This window comes from Ctenocephalides felis, unplaced genomic scaffold (assembly GCF_003426905.1).
Source record: "Ctenocephalides felis isolate EL2017-DRISC unplaced genomic scaffold, ASM342690v1 CF-g0.4_SCAFFOLD_01604, whole genome shotgun sequence".
Taxonomy (NCBI): Eukaryota; Metazoa; Arthropoda; class Insecta; order Siphonaptera; family Pulicidae; genus Ctenocephalides; species Ctenocephalides felis.
Window position 1 is genome coordinate 18,672,088 of NW_020537758.1, and position 12,191 is coordinate 18,684,278.

At 29.6% G+C, this 12,191-nt stretch overlaps 1 protein-coding gene across 1 annotated transcript in view; it reads right to left on the reverse strand.

The window, feature by feature from the left end:
- Positions 1-9,435: 9,435 nt before the first annotated feature.
- LOC113373464 (tyrosine-protein kinase-like otk) overlaps positions 9,436-12,191 on the reverse strand; it is a 106,535-nt gene continuing 103,779 nt past the window's right edge. Inside the window, exons 14-22 of the mRNA XM_026613760.1 lie at positions 11,765-11,952; positions 11,453-11,690; positions 11,094-11,348; positions 10,760-11,016; positions 10,562-10,633; positions 10,393-10,469; positions 10,205-10,316; positions 9,867-10,088; positions 9,436-9,793 (exon numbers count right to left, since the gene is read on the reverse strand). Of these exons, the coding sequence (XP_026469545.1) occupies positions 9,659-9,793; positions 9,867-10,088; positions 10,205-10,316; positions 10,393-10,469; positions 10,562-10,633; positions 10,760-11,016; positions 11,094-11,348; positions 11,453-11,690; positions 11,765-11,952 (1,556 nt within the window). The 3' untranslated portion in view covers positions 9,436-9,658. The remainder of the gene's footprint in view (positions 9,794-9,866; positions 10,089-10,204; positions 10,317-10,392; positions 10,470-10,561; positions 10,634-10,759; positions 11,017-11,093; positions 11,349-11,452; positions 11,691-11,764; positions 11,953-12,191) is intronic.

Below are 12,191 nucleotides of genomic sequence, written 5' to 3' on the forward strand. Positions count from 1 at the left end.
AAGTTTGTACTTCTCGTATGTATCAAAGACATTGAAAGTAATTTATATTATTACAATTCCATAATAATATTCCACCAGAAATTCTTTTGTTCTATAACAACACTATGAGCTGATATTATGTAGAATTCAAAATTCTTATATAATAAATTTTTGTTACCAAATTATTAGTTAACCAAAACAGCTTTTTGTAAGCATCGATTACTTATTTGTTGAAGGGGTCCTAGCATTCTTCCTTAGGTAACTCCTAAATTGATGGTATTTTGTTACAAATTACAAATTTCTCTATAAAAAATCTTTTTTTTTTTGTCACACCTCTTGTTCATTATTATACAGAAAAAATTTTGTATTTATATTTGACATTTCCAGTATCAAGAATCATTAGTTTTCCCTGTAGCGATATTGACTGCATGTATATTCTTATTTATGGATAACACGATTGTTGGTTTTGATCAAATTCTTTCAAATATTTAATACGACTTACCAAATTGTTAATTAAATGCAGCTTTTAAAAGACTTTTACTGTAATTTTATTTTAAATAATTGCTGCATAGCAAAATTATAGATTTTTATTCTTTTATTGCTAAAAACAGTTTTGATCAAGACATGCAATCAAAGTTTCAAAGAGTTGACTTGAATGATTAGACAAAATATAGTTTTGTTTACAAGTTTATTATTTTATTCAAGTTGTAAAAATTATTTAACTCGATTTCTAAAGGATAACAATCAGCTTTAAACAGTTCAAGTTTTCGAACATTTTTCACTATTTCATTTTACAAGTTTTATTGAATTTCTTTTATGGCTTTTTCTAATAATTTGTATATTATTCAAGTCAACTAAATTTGTTTTTGTCTCGATTAATTGTAAAGGTTTCACATAATTTATCAAGTCGTATAAACAATTTTGATTCGATTAATATCATTTCATTTCATCGATTAATTAAATAATTCTCTCGAATAATTTTTTTTTCTAAGTCCAAACTTTCTGATTATAATTCTTTCGAATAATTTTTTTTTTTTTTTTCAAAGTCCTTTCAGATAATTTTTTTTTCTAAGTCCAAATTTTCTGAAACCTTTTCAATTATGACAGACGAGTTATTTATGCATGCTGTATTATCCCAAAGCCAACATTCGAATGATTGAGGCTCACATTGAATATTTCACAACGAGAAAATTTTATTGGGACAAAGTTAAAAATTTTAACTAAGTCCCAGTAATTTTTTCTCGTTGTGAAAATTTCAACGTGGACTTCATTTCATTCGAGTGTTGGTTTTGGGAATTGGTGTGAGGGAACACTAAAAAACATAAAAAAGTTTCAACGCTGAACAGAAAAGAGAAAAATTGATCTGGGACTTAAGGGGTTTTTTTTTTAGGCTCTCCACCCCTCCCCTTCCTCCTCCTCCTCCTCTTTCCCCTTTTTTTTCCCTTTTTTCGCTTTTTTTTCACATTTTTTTCCTTTTTTGGTGTTTTTTTTTGCATGTTGTGGTTTTTGGGTAGATTTCTGGGTTCGGCATGCATCTTCCGCAATCTGTCTCTCTGCGTGTAACCTCTCGCATCATGGACCTCACGTTGACCATCACTTCGTGTGTTCGTTTCAGGACCCTTTGCGCTCGCCAACAGCCAGCCACCAGCACTGCTCCATTTTTTCTGCTTCCGAGTTGCTCGTCGTCGCCTTCAGCTGGACTCGATCCGTCTCACCTTGTGCCTGCCTCCAGAGCGATTTCACCGAGTATGCGGTCACTTAAACCGCTCGGCTATTTAAGTTATTGATGATAAAAGTTATTTTTATTCCTATATTGTATTAATATTGAATTTTAATAAAGAATATGTATCATACTCATCTCTCTTATTCATCATCTGCCTCTACCCCTCTCTTTCCCCAGTTCTTCCTCTACCTCCTTTTTTTTTTTTTTTTCTTTTCTTTTTTTTTTTTTTTTTCTCTTTTTGTATCTCTCTTACAGTGAAGTGCGAAACTTGAGTTTTTTGTTTTTCAGAAATATACTAAGTGTCAAGGTCGAAATGCGACACCTGAATTTAATATTTTGAACTAATATTTGATAATTATGAAAAACTAGACATTTGATTTTTTGTGCCTCTTCTGGAATTGAACTTCGAGACACGCTGAGCAATCTTAGTGGTCGCTTAACGACCTCGGCCAATTGGTTACTCGAAACCGTAGTCTTTTGTAAAAATATAAAGTATTATTTTCAAACTGAAAGATATAAGTTTCCTAAAAATGTATTATGCCAAATGTGCGAATGGCCGAGGTCGTAAAGATACGGTTTAGGTCGGAATATCAATTCGAAGCCAGTTCGAACCCCATTTGACTAAAGATACGGTTTAGGTCGGAATATCAATTCGAAGTTCGCCAGTTCGAACCCCATTTGACTGAAAAAAATATTTGGAACCAATAATTTTTCAAACTGTGTAAATAAATAAGACATATAGATAGAATTAAATTTATTGAGTGTCAGTATTACAAATATCGACATATATATATATATATATATATATATATATATATATATAAAAATAAATATATATACGCATATATATATATATATATATATATATATATATATATATATAAATATATATATATATATATATATACGCATATATATATACGCGTGTATATATATATATATATATATATATATATATAAAAGATAAGAAAAGTAGGAGGATAATTTTTAATAAATTCATATTTACGCCTGGTTAGCAGTAAACCAAACCTACTTTGGTGTAATTTAAAAATCTTATTATTTTTTCGATAAAAAGACAGTCTATCAGGAGCAGCCAAAATTGGCCAAAATCGTGACTTTCAAATGCAATTTTAAGGCACTTAATGAATGAAATTAATAATTTTAATTAATGCTTTGTGTAGACTAAAGTACAATCTTTATACCAAACCAAAAAAAATACAAATTTATCATCGTCTTCATAGTTAAAATCAGCTTCAAAGTTGGCAATTTTTCAAACTTTAATTTGGTACCAAGGGCAGAAGAATTTTTTTTTCCAAAAACTAATTTCATATTCGGAATCAGCGCCTCGAAAACTATCAGAATCGGTTAAAACATTTTGAAAATCGCGAAAAAAAAATTTAACTTCATTAGTAAAATTTTGGTTTTGCCACCAATGATTTCGATTTTTCGTAGCGGTATGTGGATTCATCCAAAAACGGATAATATTTTCGAAATCAGCGTCACAAAATCAATCAAAACATTTTGAAAATCGCGAAGAAAAGCCGATTTTTTAAAAAAAGAAATCGATTTTGCAACCAAAGATTTCGATTTTTCGCGGGGTGTGTGTGGGTTTATCCAAAAATAGATAGCATTTCTGAAATCAGCGTCCAAAAATCTTTTGGAATCAGTCAAAATATTTCCAAAATAGCGAAAACAAATCTATTTTTTTGCTAAAAATTCCGATGTTGCAACCAAAGTTTTTGTTGTTTTCTAGTGGTACACGCCCTGAAAGCTCATCAAACAGGATAATTTGGTCCTTTTCATCAAAAACACTTTGTCCAACTAGTTGTTGATTATATTTTCCCTCCACTTTAGGGGAGACCCAGGTTGTAAGGTTCCTTTTAATGCATTCTTATAAGTCATAAGCACCTGCAATAAGAATCAAAATTTATTCTAAGGATATCTAAAATAGGATCATTTCCAAAGTTTAAAAAATGCGTGGATAGTAATCCATGGATTCAACTTCAAATAAATTTGGAGAATACATCATTTATTATAATCGAATAATTTTATATTATTTTCAAATTGAGTAGAATGTGTTTAAAAAAAGCATGGATAGCAGTCTATGTTTTTACTATGGTTTAGTAATTATAAATTTTATCTATTTTTTACTAATATGAATAAATTGAAATGCCTATAACAAAATTTTCAAGTTGTTTGATATAATGTACACAGACACAAATTCGCGTTCCACTTAAAAATTATACGAAATTTTAGTATCCAACTATATGTACTAGTTTGTACTAAATTCTAGTAAATTTGATATAGTTTTTACTAATGTAAACAAATTAACGTTCCTAAAAAGAAAATTAAAAGTTATTTGAAGAAAAGTAAAAAAAGTCCCAAATTTACATATTACGTTTAAATTTGAGGTTCAACTAAAAATTATTTGAAATTTTGATATGCATAAAACAATGGATACTATTTGATGGTAAACTTTATCTAGTTCATACTAAAATAAAAAAATAAAAGTATCCGAAATAAAATTTTCAAAATATTTGACAAAATGTAAAAAAAAATGTCCAAAATCCACCTGTAGTCAATTATTAAACTCAAATCAGCGCTTCAACCACAAATTATTCAAAATTTCAATATCAAAGTGCATATAACAATTTATACTGAATTTTAAAAAAGTTTATCTAGTTTATACTGAAATAAACAAACAAAAGTGTCCGGAATAAAATTTCCCAAATATTTGACAAAATGTAAAAAAATTGCCCAAACTCGCATATTGATTGCAAAAGTTTTTCAAGTTGAGTAAAATGTGTTTGATATAAACCGTGAATAGTAGTCCATGGATTTAATAATAAGATTTTCAGCATGATAATCGGTATCATTCCCAATTAATATCTTTCGAACAGTTTTTGAGGCATAAATGTAGACGAAAAGTTTTGTCACTTTTTTCCAAATTACAAAGAAACGGCTCGACTGATCGTCGCACAAAAACGATAATTCTTATCGAGATACATTAAATGGTTTTTAAATTTCTGAAATCGGTTCAGATGTTTTTGAGCAAACGTCGATGAAAGTTCTAATTTTGACAAATGCCTAAAAGACCATACTAATTTTTACAAACTTTGACGAATTTTTAAAGCTAAACGAGTTGTCGTAGGGCCGTAATATTTAGTATGATCTAGAACACTATGGTATCTACCGCCAAATAAATAATAATTAAATCGACGGAAAAAAAATGTTTGACACCTTATTACAAGAAAACGGCCCGGCCGATCTCTGCCAAAACTAATCAGCACGATTCCCAATCAATATCTTTCGAACGGTTTTTGAATTTTCAAAATCAATTCAGAATTGGGGGCTAAAACGTAGACGAAATTTTTTTCACTTTTCTGTGGTTGTCGCACAAAACTGACAAACGAGAGTCCTCATCGAGATACATCGAATGGCTTTTAAATTTTTAAAGTCGGTCCAGCCCTTTTTGAGAAAACGTCGATTTACGGCAAAAAATCTGTTCACACACACACACACACACACATACTTTTTTCAAATTTGCTCTCATCCGATTTGGAATGGCTTGAAACGTCGAGAAAACATAATTTAGCGAATCGAATTTTAACGTAATCGTAAACATATAATGAGTATGATACAAAAAATATCAAAATTAAATACAACTAACTAACAGCATATTAAAAATAAAAAATAATACATCCAAACTTTTGAGTAACAGTTTGAGTCTCCTCAGTGTATACTAGATACAATGAGCCAAATATTTGACTAACAGACATCTATGTAAAAAAAAATTACATATGGAAATGAAAAATTATATTTTACATATATACATATATGCGTATGTACAATGCATTTATTATTTATATACATTTAAATATGAAATACTTTTATGTGTTAGTATTATACATTTCCGGAACTATAATTTTCTAAATCGGCGTAAGAGTTCTAAATAATTTATGACTTCTGGCCGCAAAAGAGCGTATCATGCATCAAATAAATTATGTATGTACTTTATTTCGCATAAGCACATTAATCTTAGCCAAGGATTTGCATGGGCTAATACACCAGTATTATTCAACGAATTAGAGTCTGTACCATTTAGCAGCCACCGAGTGGATTTTGCACGGAAAGTAGCGCCCAGGAATTAGGTTCGTATAATATAAGAATAATTTTAAATGTTTGCACTTAAAGATGACGCTTGGCGTTGCTCTGAATAAAAATTAAGACATTTTATTTACATTAGAAGGAGTCTGGGGATTAAATCTTTGCTTAAATGTAAACAAACCGCTTTAATTTTAAATCAAAATGATTAAAATTGCAAATCTGGAAATAAGCATGAATTATCTCAAATTTAATTCATTATTAAAAATGTCCCAAATCCACTATTTGTTACTAAAGAATGAAATATCGAATTCAAACTCGTTTTATTCAAAATATTTCTATCTGATAGTGTGCAACTGTTGGCATAAAATTGTAGTAATTTTTTTTATCTAGTGTCTGCTACGCTAACTAAAAAATAGTGCCCCCATACAAAGTTTCTGAGTAATTTGACAAAAACTAAAACTAGTTGGTTTGGTATTTAGCCTTGAGACAAGTTACATGAACTTCCCGATATGTGTAAATAATCGACTTAATCAAAAAAAAGTGTAAATAATTTATTTCATCAATCCTACTTTAAAAAAAAAAACGATAATAATGTTAGCTAAGTTTGACGAATTTTTAAAATTAAACTACTTGTTGTAAGGCCGTAATATTACAGTAAGCAAAGCCAAAAAAAGTTCCATGAAAATCGGCTTAAATTTTTTTTCAACAGTTCATTACAAGAAAACGGCTCGGTAGATTTGTACCTAAAATTAATCAGTACCATTCCCGACTAATATCTTTCGAACAGTTTTTGATTTTTCAAAATCGGTTTGGTAGGATGAGCTTAAATGTGGACGAAAATTTTAACACTTTTATTCAACAGTTAATTACAAGAAAACGGCTCGGTAGATTCTCACCTAAAATTAATCAGCACCATTCCCAACTAATATCTTTCGAAGAGTTTTTGATTTTTTAAAATCGGTTCGGTAGGATGAGCTTAAATTTGGACGAAAAGTTTAACACTTTTTTCAAATTGCAAAGAAACGGCTTGGCAGATCGTCGCACAAAATTGACAAATGATAGTCCTCACCGAAATACATCAAATGGCTTTTAAATTTCTAAAATCGGTTCAGGCGTTTTTGAGAAAACGTCGATCAAAAGTCTAGTTTTGACAAATGCCAAAAAACAATACCAATTTTTGCAAATTTTGACGAATTTTTAAAGCTGAACCAGTTGTCGTAGGGCCGTAATATTTTAGTATGATCTAGAAGACTATGGTATCTACCGTCAAAATAATCATAAAAATCGTCGATTTTTTTTTAAAAACTTTATTACAAGAAAACGGCCCGGCCGATCTCTACCAAAAACTAATCAGCACGATTCCCAACCAATGTCTTTCGAACGGTTTTTGAATTTTCAAAATCGATTCAGAATTGCGGGCTAAAACGTAGACGAAAATTTTCTCACTTTTCTGCGATTTATAAAGAAACGGCTTGGCCGATCGTCGCACAAAACTGACGACAATAGTTCTCGTCAAGATATATCAAATGGCTTTTAAATTTTTGAAATCGGCCCAGCCGTTTTCGAGAAAACCTCGATTTACGGCAAAAAATCTGTTCACATACAAAACATAAAATTAGAGAATCGGATTTTTTTATGAAAACTTAAACTTCTCCTTCGGAAAGTTAAAAATGTCTCAAATCCACTATTTGTTACTAAAGAATGAAATATCGAATTCAAACTCGTTTTATTCAAAATATTTCTATCGGACAGTGTGCAACTGTCGGTATGGAATTGTAGTAAATTTTATCTAGTTTCTGCAACGCTAACTAAAAAAAATAGTGCCTCTGTTGGCATGGAATTACAGAAAATTTTATCTAGTTTCTGCTACGCTAACTAAAAAAGTTTCTGAATGATTTAACAAAAACTAAAAAAATGTCCTAAATCCCAAATATTCTATGACTTACCTGTCAAACCCGGTTGACATTACATTCGACACTAATTTAATAATAAGCAAGATTCAAACTAAAAATCAACAGGTGATAACTCTAAAAAAAGGAATAGATGGAGCCATTAATTTATAAAATTTGTATCTTAATTTGAATTTTTAATTCTTTGAAATTGCCTAATAATTTTTCATGCAAAAATGAATAAAACGGTCAAAATAATGGATACACAAAGCACTGTAAATGAATAAAAAATTAGAATACTCAAACAAGTTAAATATTATAATATATATATTTTCTAGAAATTAGAGTCACAAAGTAGATGATCATTGAACATACATTAAGCAACATGAATATGCCAAATGTGAATAAAATATTTTATAGCAAAAGTCGAAGAGTATAAATGTTCATATATTTATAATTTGTTTATATAGAGGTAGTGATTTTATAGCCTACCTAATATTTTATTTTATATATAATATTATATGCATAATATATAAATGCAAAATTCTGCCAAGTATAAAAATTTCTCAATAAATAGTTCTTATCAAATGGATATGTACATATCTAAACTTATAATATAAAATAGTATTAAATACAACACATACAATAGGAAAGTTGTTTGAAAATGAAGTATAGTAATAATTCAGTCAATTTCAATTTGGAATTTTTTTCATTTTATTCTTATTGACAGTTAATAATTCTGAGGTTTTTTTCAAGATCAGAATGTGAATTTTGTGTAAAATTTAGCACTGATGTCTCATGTTCTTGTTAAACAACAGAACCAAAGAATGATCAAATTAATTTCACAATTTATAGGAAATTAATTGTAAAATATTAATTAATTTGAATGCATTAAAGCACGTATAATAAGCCACAATATTAATATATTTTCCATAATATGAAGATTGAATCAGTGAAATCAGGTCGAAGTATATAGATTTGAAAGGATCATATTTTTAATATAATTTCATCAAATTTTTGTAAATGTGTTAGAAATGGACGGTAAAGCTGGAATCTTTAAACTTAAAACTGTTATATGAAATTTAAATATGATATTGATAAATTTTGAATTGTGACAATTTTCCTATTGTATAACTTTCATCTTAACAAATAATTTTCACTTATTTAAGCTAGCACACTTAGAGCGTCCAGCAATGCACATCTCGATTATATCAATTCCTAGTAATATTATATTTGCACGCACATTTTGCTTATATCGATCTCTTAAATAAACTAATAATTCCAAAATCTAATAAACCTACTTAAATTTTCAGTACTGGTTTTGAAGATCCATCAAGACATTAAATATATGTAAATAAGTGAAATTGACAACCTTGGGGATGAGATCAAACCTATATTAGTACTTTGATCAAAGATCTATAACCTGAGATCAATTAACTTGGCTAATGAGAATATCGTCAATATTAGCCCGAAGATCTTTGACCAGAGCATTAAATTTTTATATAAATTTATTTTAGTTGAATGATAGTATGATAAAAGTGTTGATAAATTATTTTCATAAAAATTTAATTCACATCCAACCAAAACTTGTCAATGATTATGCGATCAGAGCATCGATTTTATTTATCTGAGAAAAAATAAACTAAAGATAAAAGTATCAACATATGTAAGTAATTTCAGACTTTTTTTTTAATTCATGAGATCCATACCGAGAATCGTCTTACAACAATTCCCTGCTTCTCCTTACTGGTTGTCAACTCTCTACATACATTTAAATCATTTTCCCTAAATCATTCTTAAATCTACCCCAATCTCAAATTCGTAGAATAATCACGATCAATAATTACTGTCCATTATGTCACTTCATTTAAATAATATTCCATATGCACATATATAATAACTCTTTGGTATGCAATGCAGCGAAGCTACTACTTGAATTTGCTATCTTTACTTTTATGGATTAACTTTCAACTTTTTCTATGGCATCAGTATTTTCTTCCAAAGGTTGAAACTCCTTGGCAAGGTACTCCTTGAAATATGCACATATTTTTGAGAAACTCGGCCTGTCATTGGGGCAGTAGGACCAACAATTTTTCTGAAAAAAAAAAAGAGAAATATAGTTTCGAAAACCACGTGGACATCTTTTAACAAATGGTGAAGATATTTACCAATATTTCTTTCAAGCAATCTGCCATATCTTCATGGAAGTCCTGCTTTAAGCTTTTACTTCTTAGCTGTTCTAAAACTTCTTCGTTTTTCAATTTGGAAAATGGAAGACTGGCACCTGTGAATATTTCCCAGACAACCCAAGCAAAGGAATAGACGTCCGACTTTGTCGAATAGTCATCCTCAAATACTGCCTCATGAGGCATCCACCGAAGTGGAATCATCTGAAGAAAATATAGATTGAAATATTACGAAATTTTTAAAACCCCGTTTAAATTAATAAATTAATTTCATGAGCAACAAATGAAAATATTATACAATTTTTATCATCTTTATTCACCTGGTTTGAATGTTCAACATATTCATCTTTGTAAATATCTTGGGAAGCTGCTGAATGTGAAATCTTTATACATAACTTACTGTCTATAACACAGTTTCGACAAGCCAAATCTCTGCAAAATATAATAATCATTATTAAATTTTATTCTATGAGTTTTGGCAAAATATCGCAACAGATGTTTCCCTTACTTGTGTACAAGACGAGATTTGGATATATATTCCATGCCTTTACATATTTGATGGCATAGGGATAATATTTGAGGAACCTGGAATTAAATAAAAATATAATTTAGTATGAAAAAAATGTGAAATATTATTTCTTTTAAATATAAATTGAGTAAATTCTCATAACACTTACTTGAAGAGGAGGAGGTTGAGAGCCTTCAGATTTTGCACCTTTTGTGGCTAAAAGGAATTGTTTGAAATCACCCTGAAAACAATAAAATTGTATTACTATATAATTGAAATTTGAAATTCATCGCATATACTCATATCATTAAAGTTCTCAGTAATTTGTAATATATTAGTTTACTATGAGATTATCGTCTTAACTTACCCAATCAGTGAATTCCAGTACCATTAAATGAGGATTAGTTTCCCTACATAAACCCAACAATTTAACAACTTGATCACATTGTATCTTATAATATAAATCTAGCTGCCTTTTAAACTCTGCTAAAGCATTTTCATCCTTTGTATTTGTTAAAGATTTCACAAGAACCATTTGTTTATTTGGTTTTTCAGTATCTGGTGCAATTTCAGGCGGTTTTATCGTCAACTGGGCGACCATAATGTCACCGAATTGACCAGCACCTATAATAAAGATTAATAGAATTATTTACATTCTTGGAAATCTAGGTCAAAAAAGGTATATTTTATATATTACTTACCGACTTTAAGATATTCGCTCAAAGCATCTCGGTTTAATGAAATTTTGTCGTAACAAGAAGATTTTTTGGACCCTTTTGAATTGGCGGAGCAATTTGAATTGGCAGTGTCAAATCCATCAGTTTTTACTTCTTTTGGCTTGTCACCGATTTCTTGAATATCATCTTCATTTTGATCTTCATCTCTGACGGTGTATTTGGCTTTTGAGCATTCTCCATTTAATTTGATCTCTTCTGTGTCGAATTCCATTTTATTCACTGAGGGAAAAATGAGATAATTGTAATAAAAAATAGAAATTAGACAAGACATTTCCAAAAATAGTTGCGTTAATTAGTACACATGTCTTATAAAATCTACATACATTGGGCTTTCCTATTCCTCCTGCATTTGCACCAGACGGTTAAAGCAACCACAAGCAGAATATAGGCGATGGCTATTGCCACAGTCACCACAACTGCCCTGGTGACACCTTCACCAGAAGAATCATGAAGCTGATGCTCATCATGAATAGATCGCACGATTAAAGAAATTTCCTCTCGGCGAAGTCCTCCACTATTTCCTGCTGTACAACCATACTGTTTCTGATCCTCTAGTTTCGCCTGGGTAAAAAAAATCAAGATGTAATTAAATGCAATATAAAAAATTTATATTGCATTTATTTCCTAAAATTTACCTCTTTAATAAGAAGTGTACCATTATCAAACACGACAAATCGATCGTTTTTCAAGACATCCATTTGTAAATTTTGGTCCCAATGGACGGTAGGTTTTGGAAGACCTGTAGCTTGGCAGTGAAGCATTATTTGAGCTCCTTCGACTACTTCAGTAGGATTGTTAGAAACTAAAGTGAACTTGGGAGATACTGAAAAAATAAATTTATTAATATGAATAATAATATTTCTTGAATTGCCGAATCATAGACATAACATTTACAGAAAAAAATTTCTTCATGCAGAATATATATCGTAGCAATACAATCATGCTTGTTTAATTTAGTATTCAAGGCAATATATAAGATTATGAAAAAGTTTCAAAATTGATGTCAATTTTTTAAATATTTATTGTAATTGATTTAGTTATTCACTCAAGAGTCTTATAAGA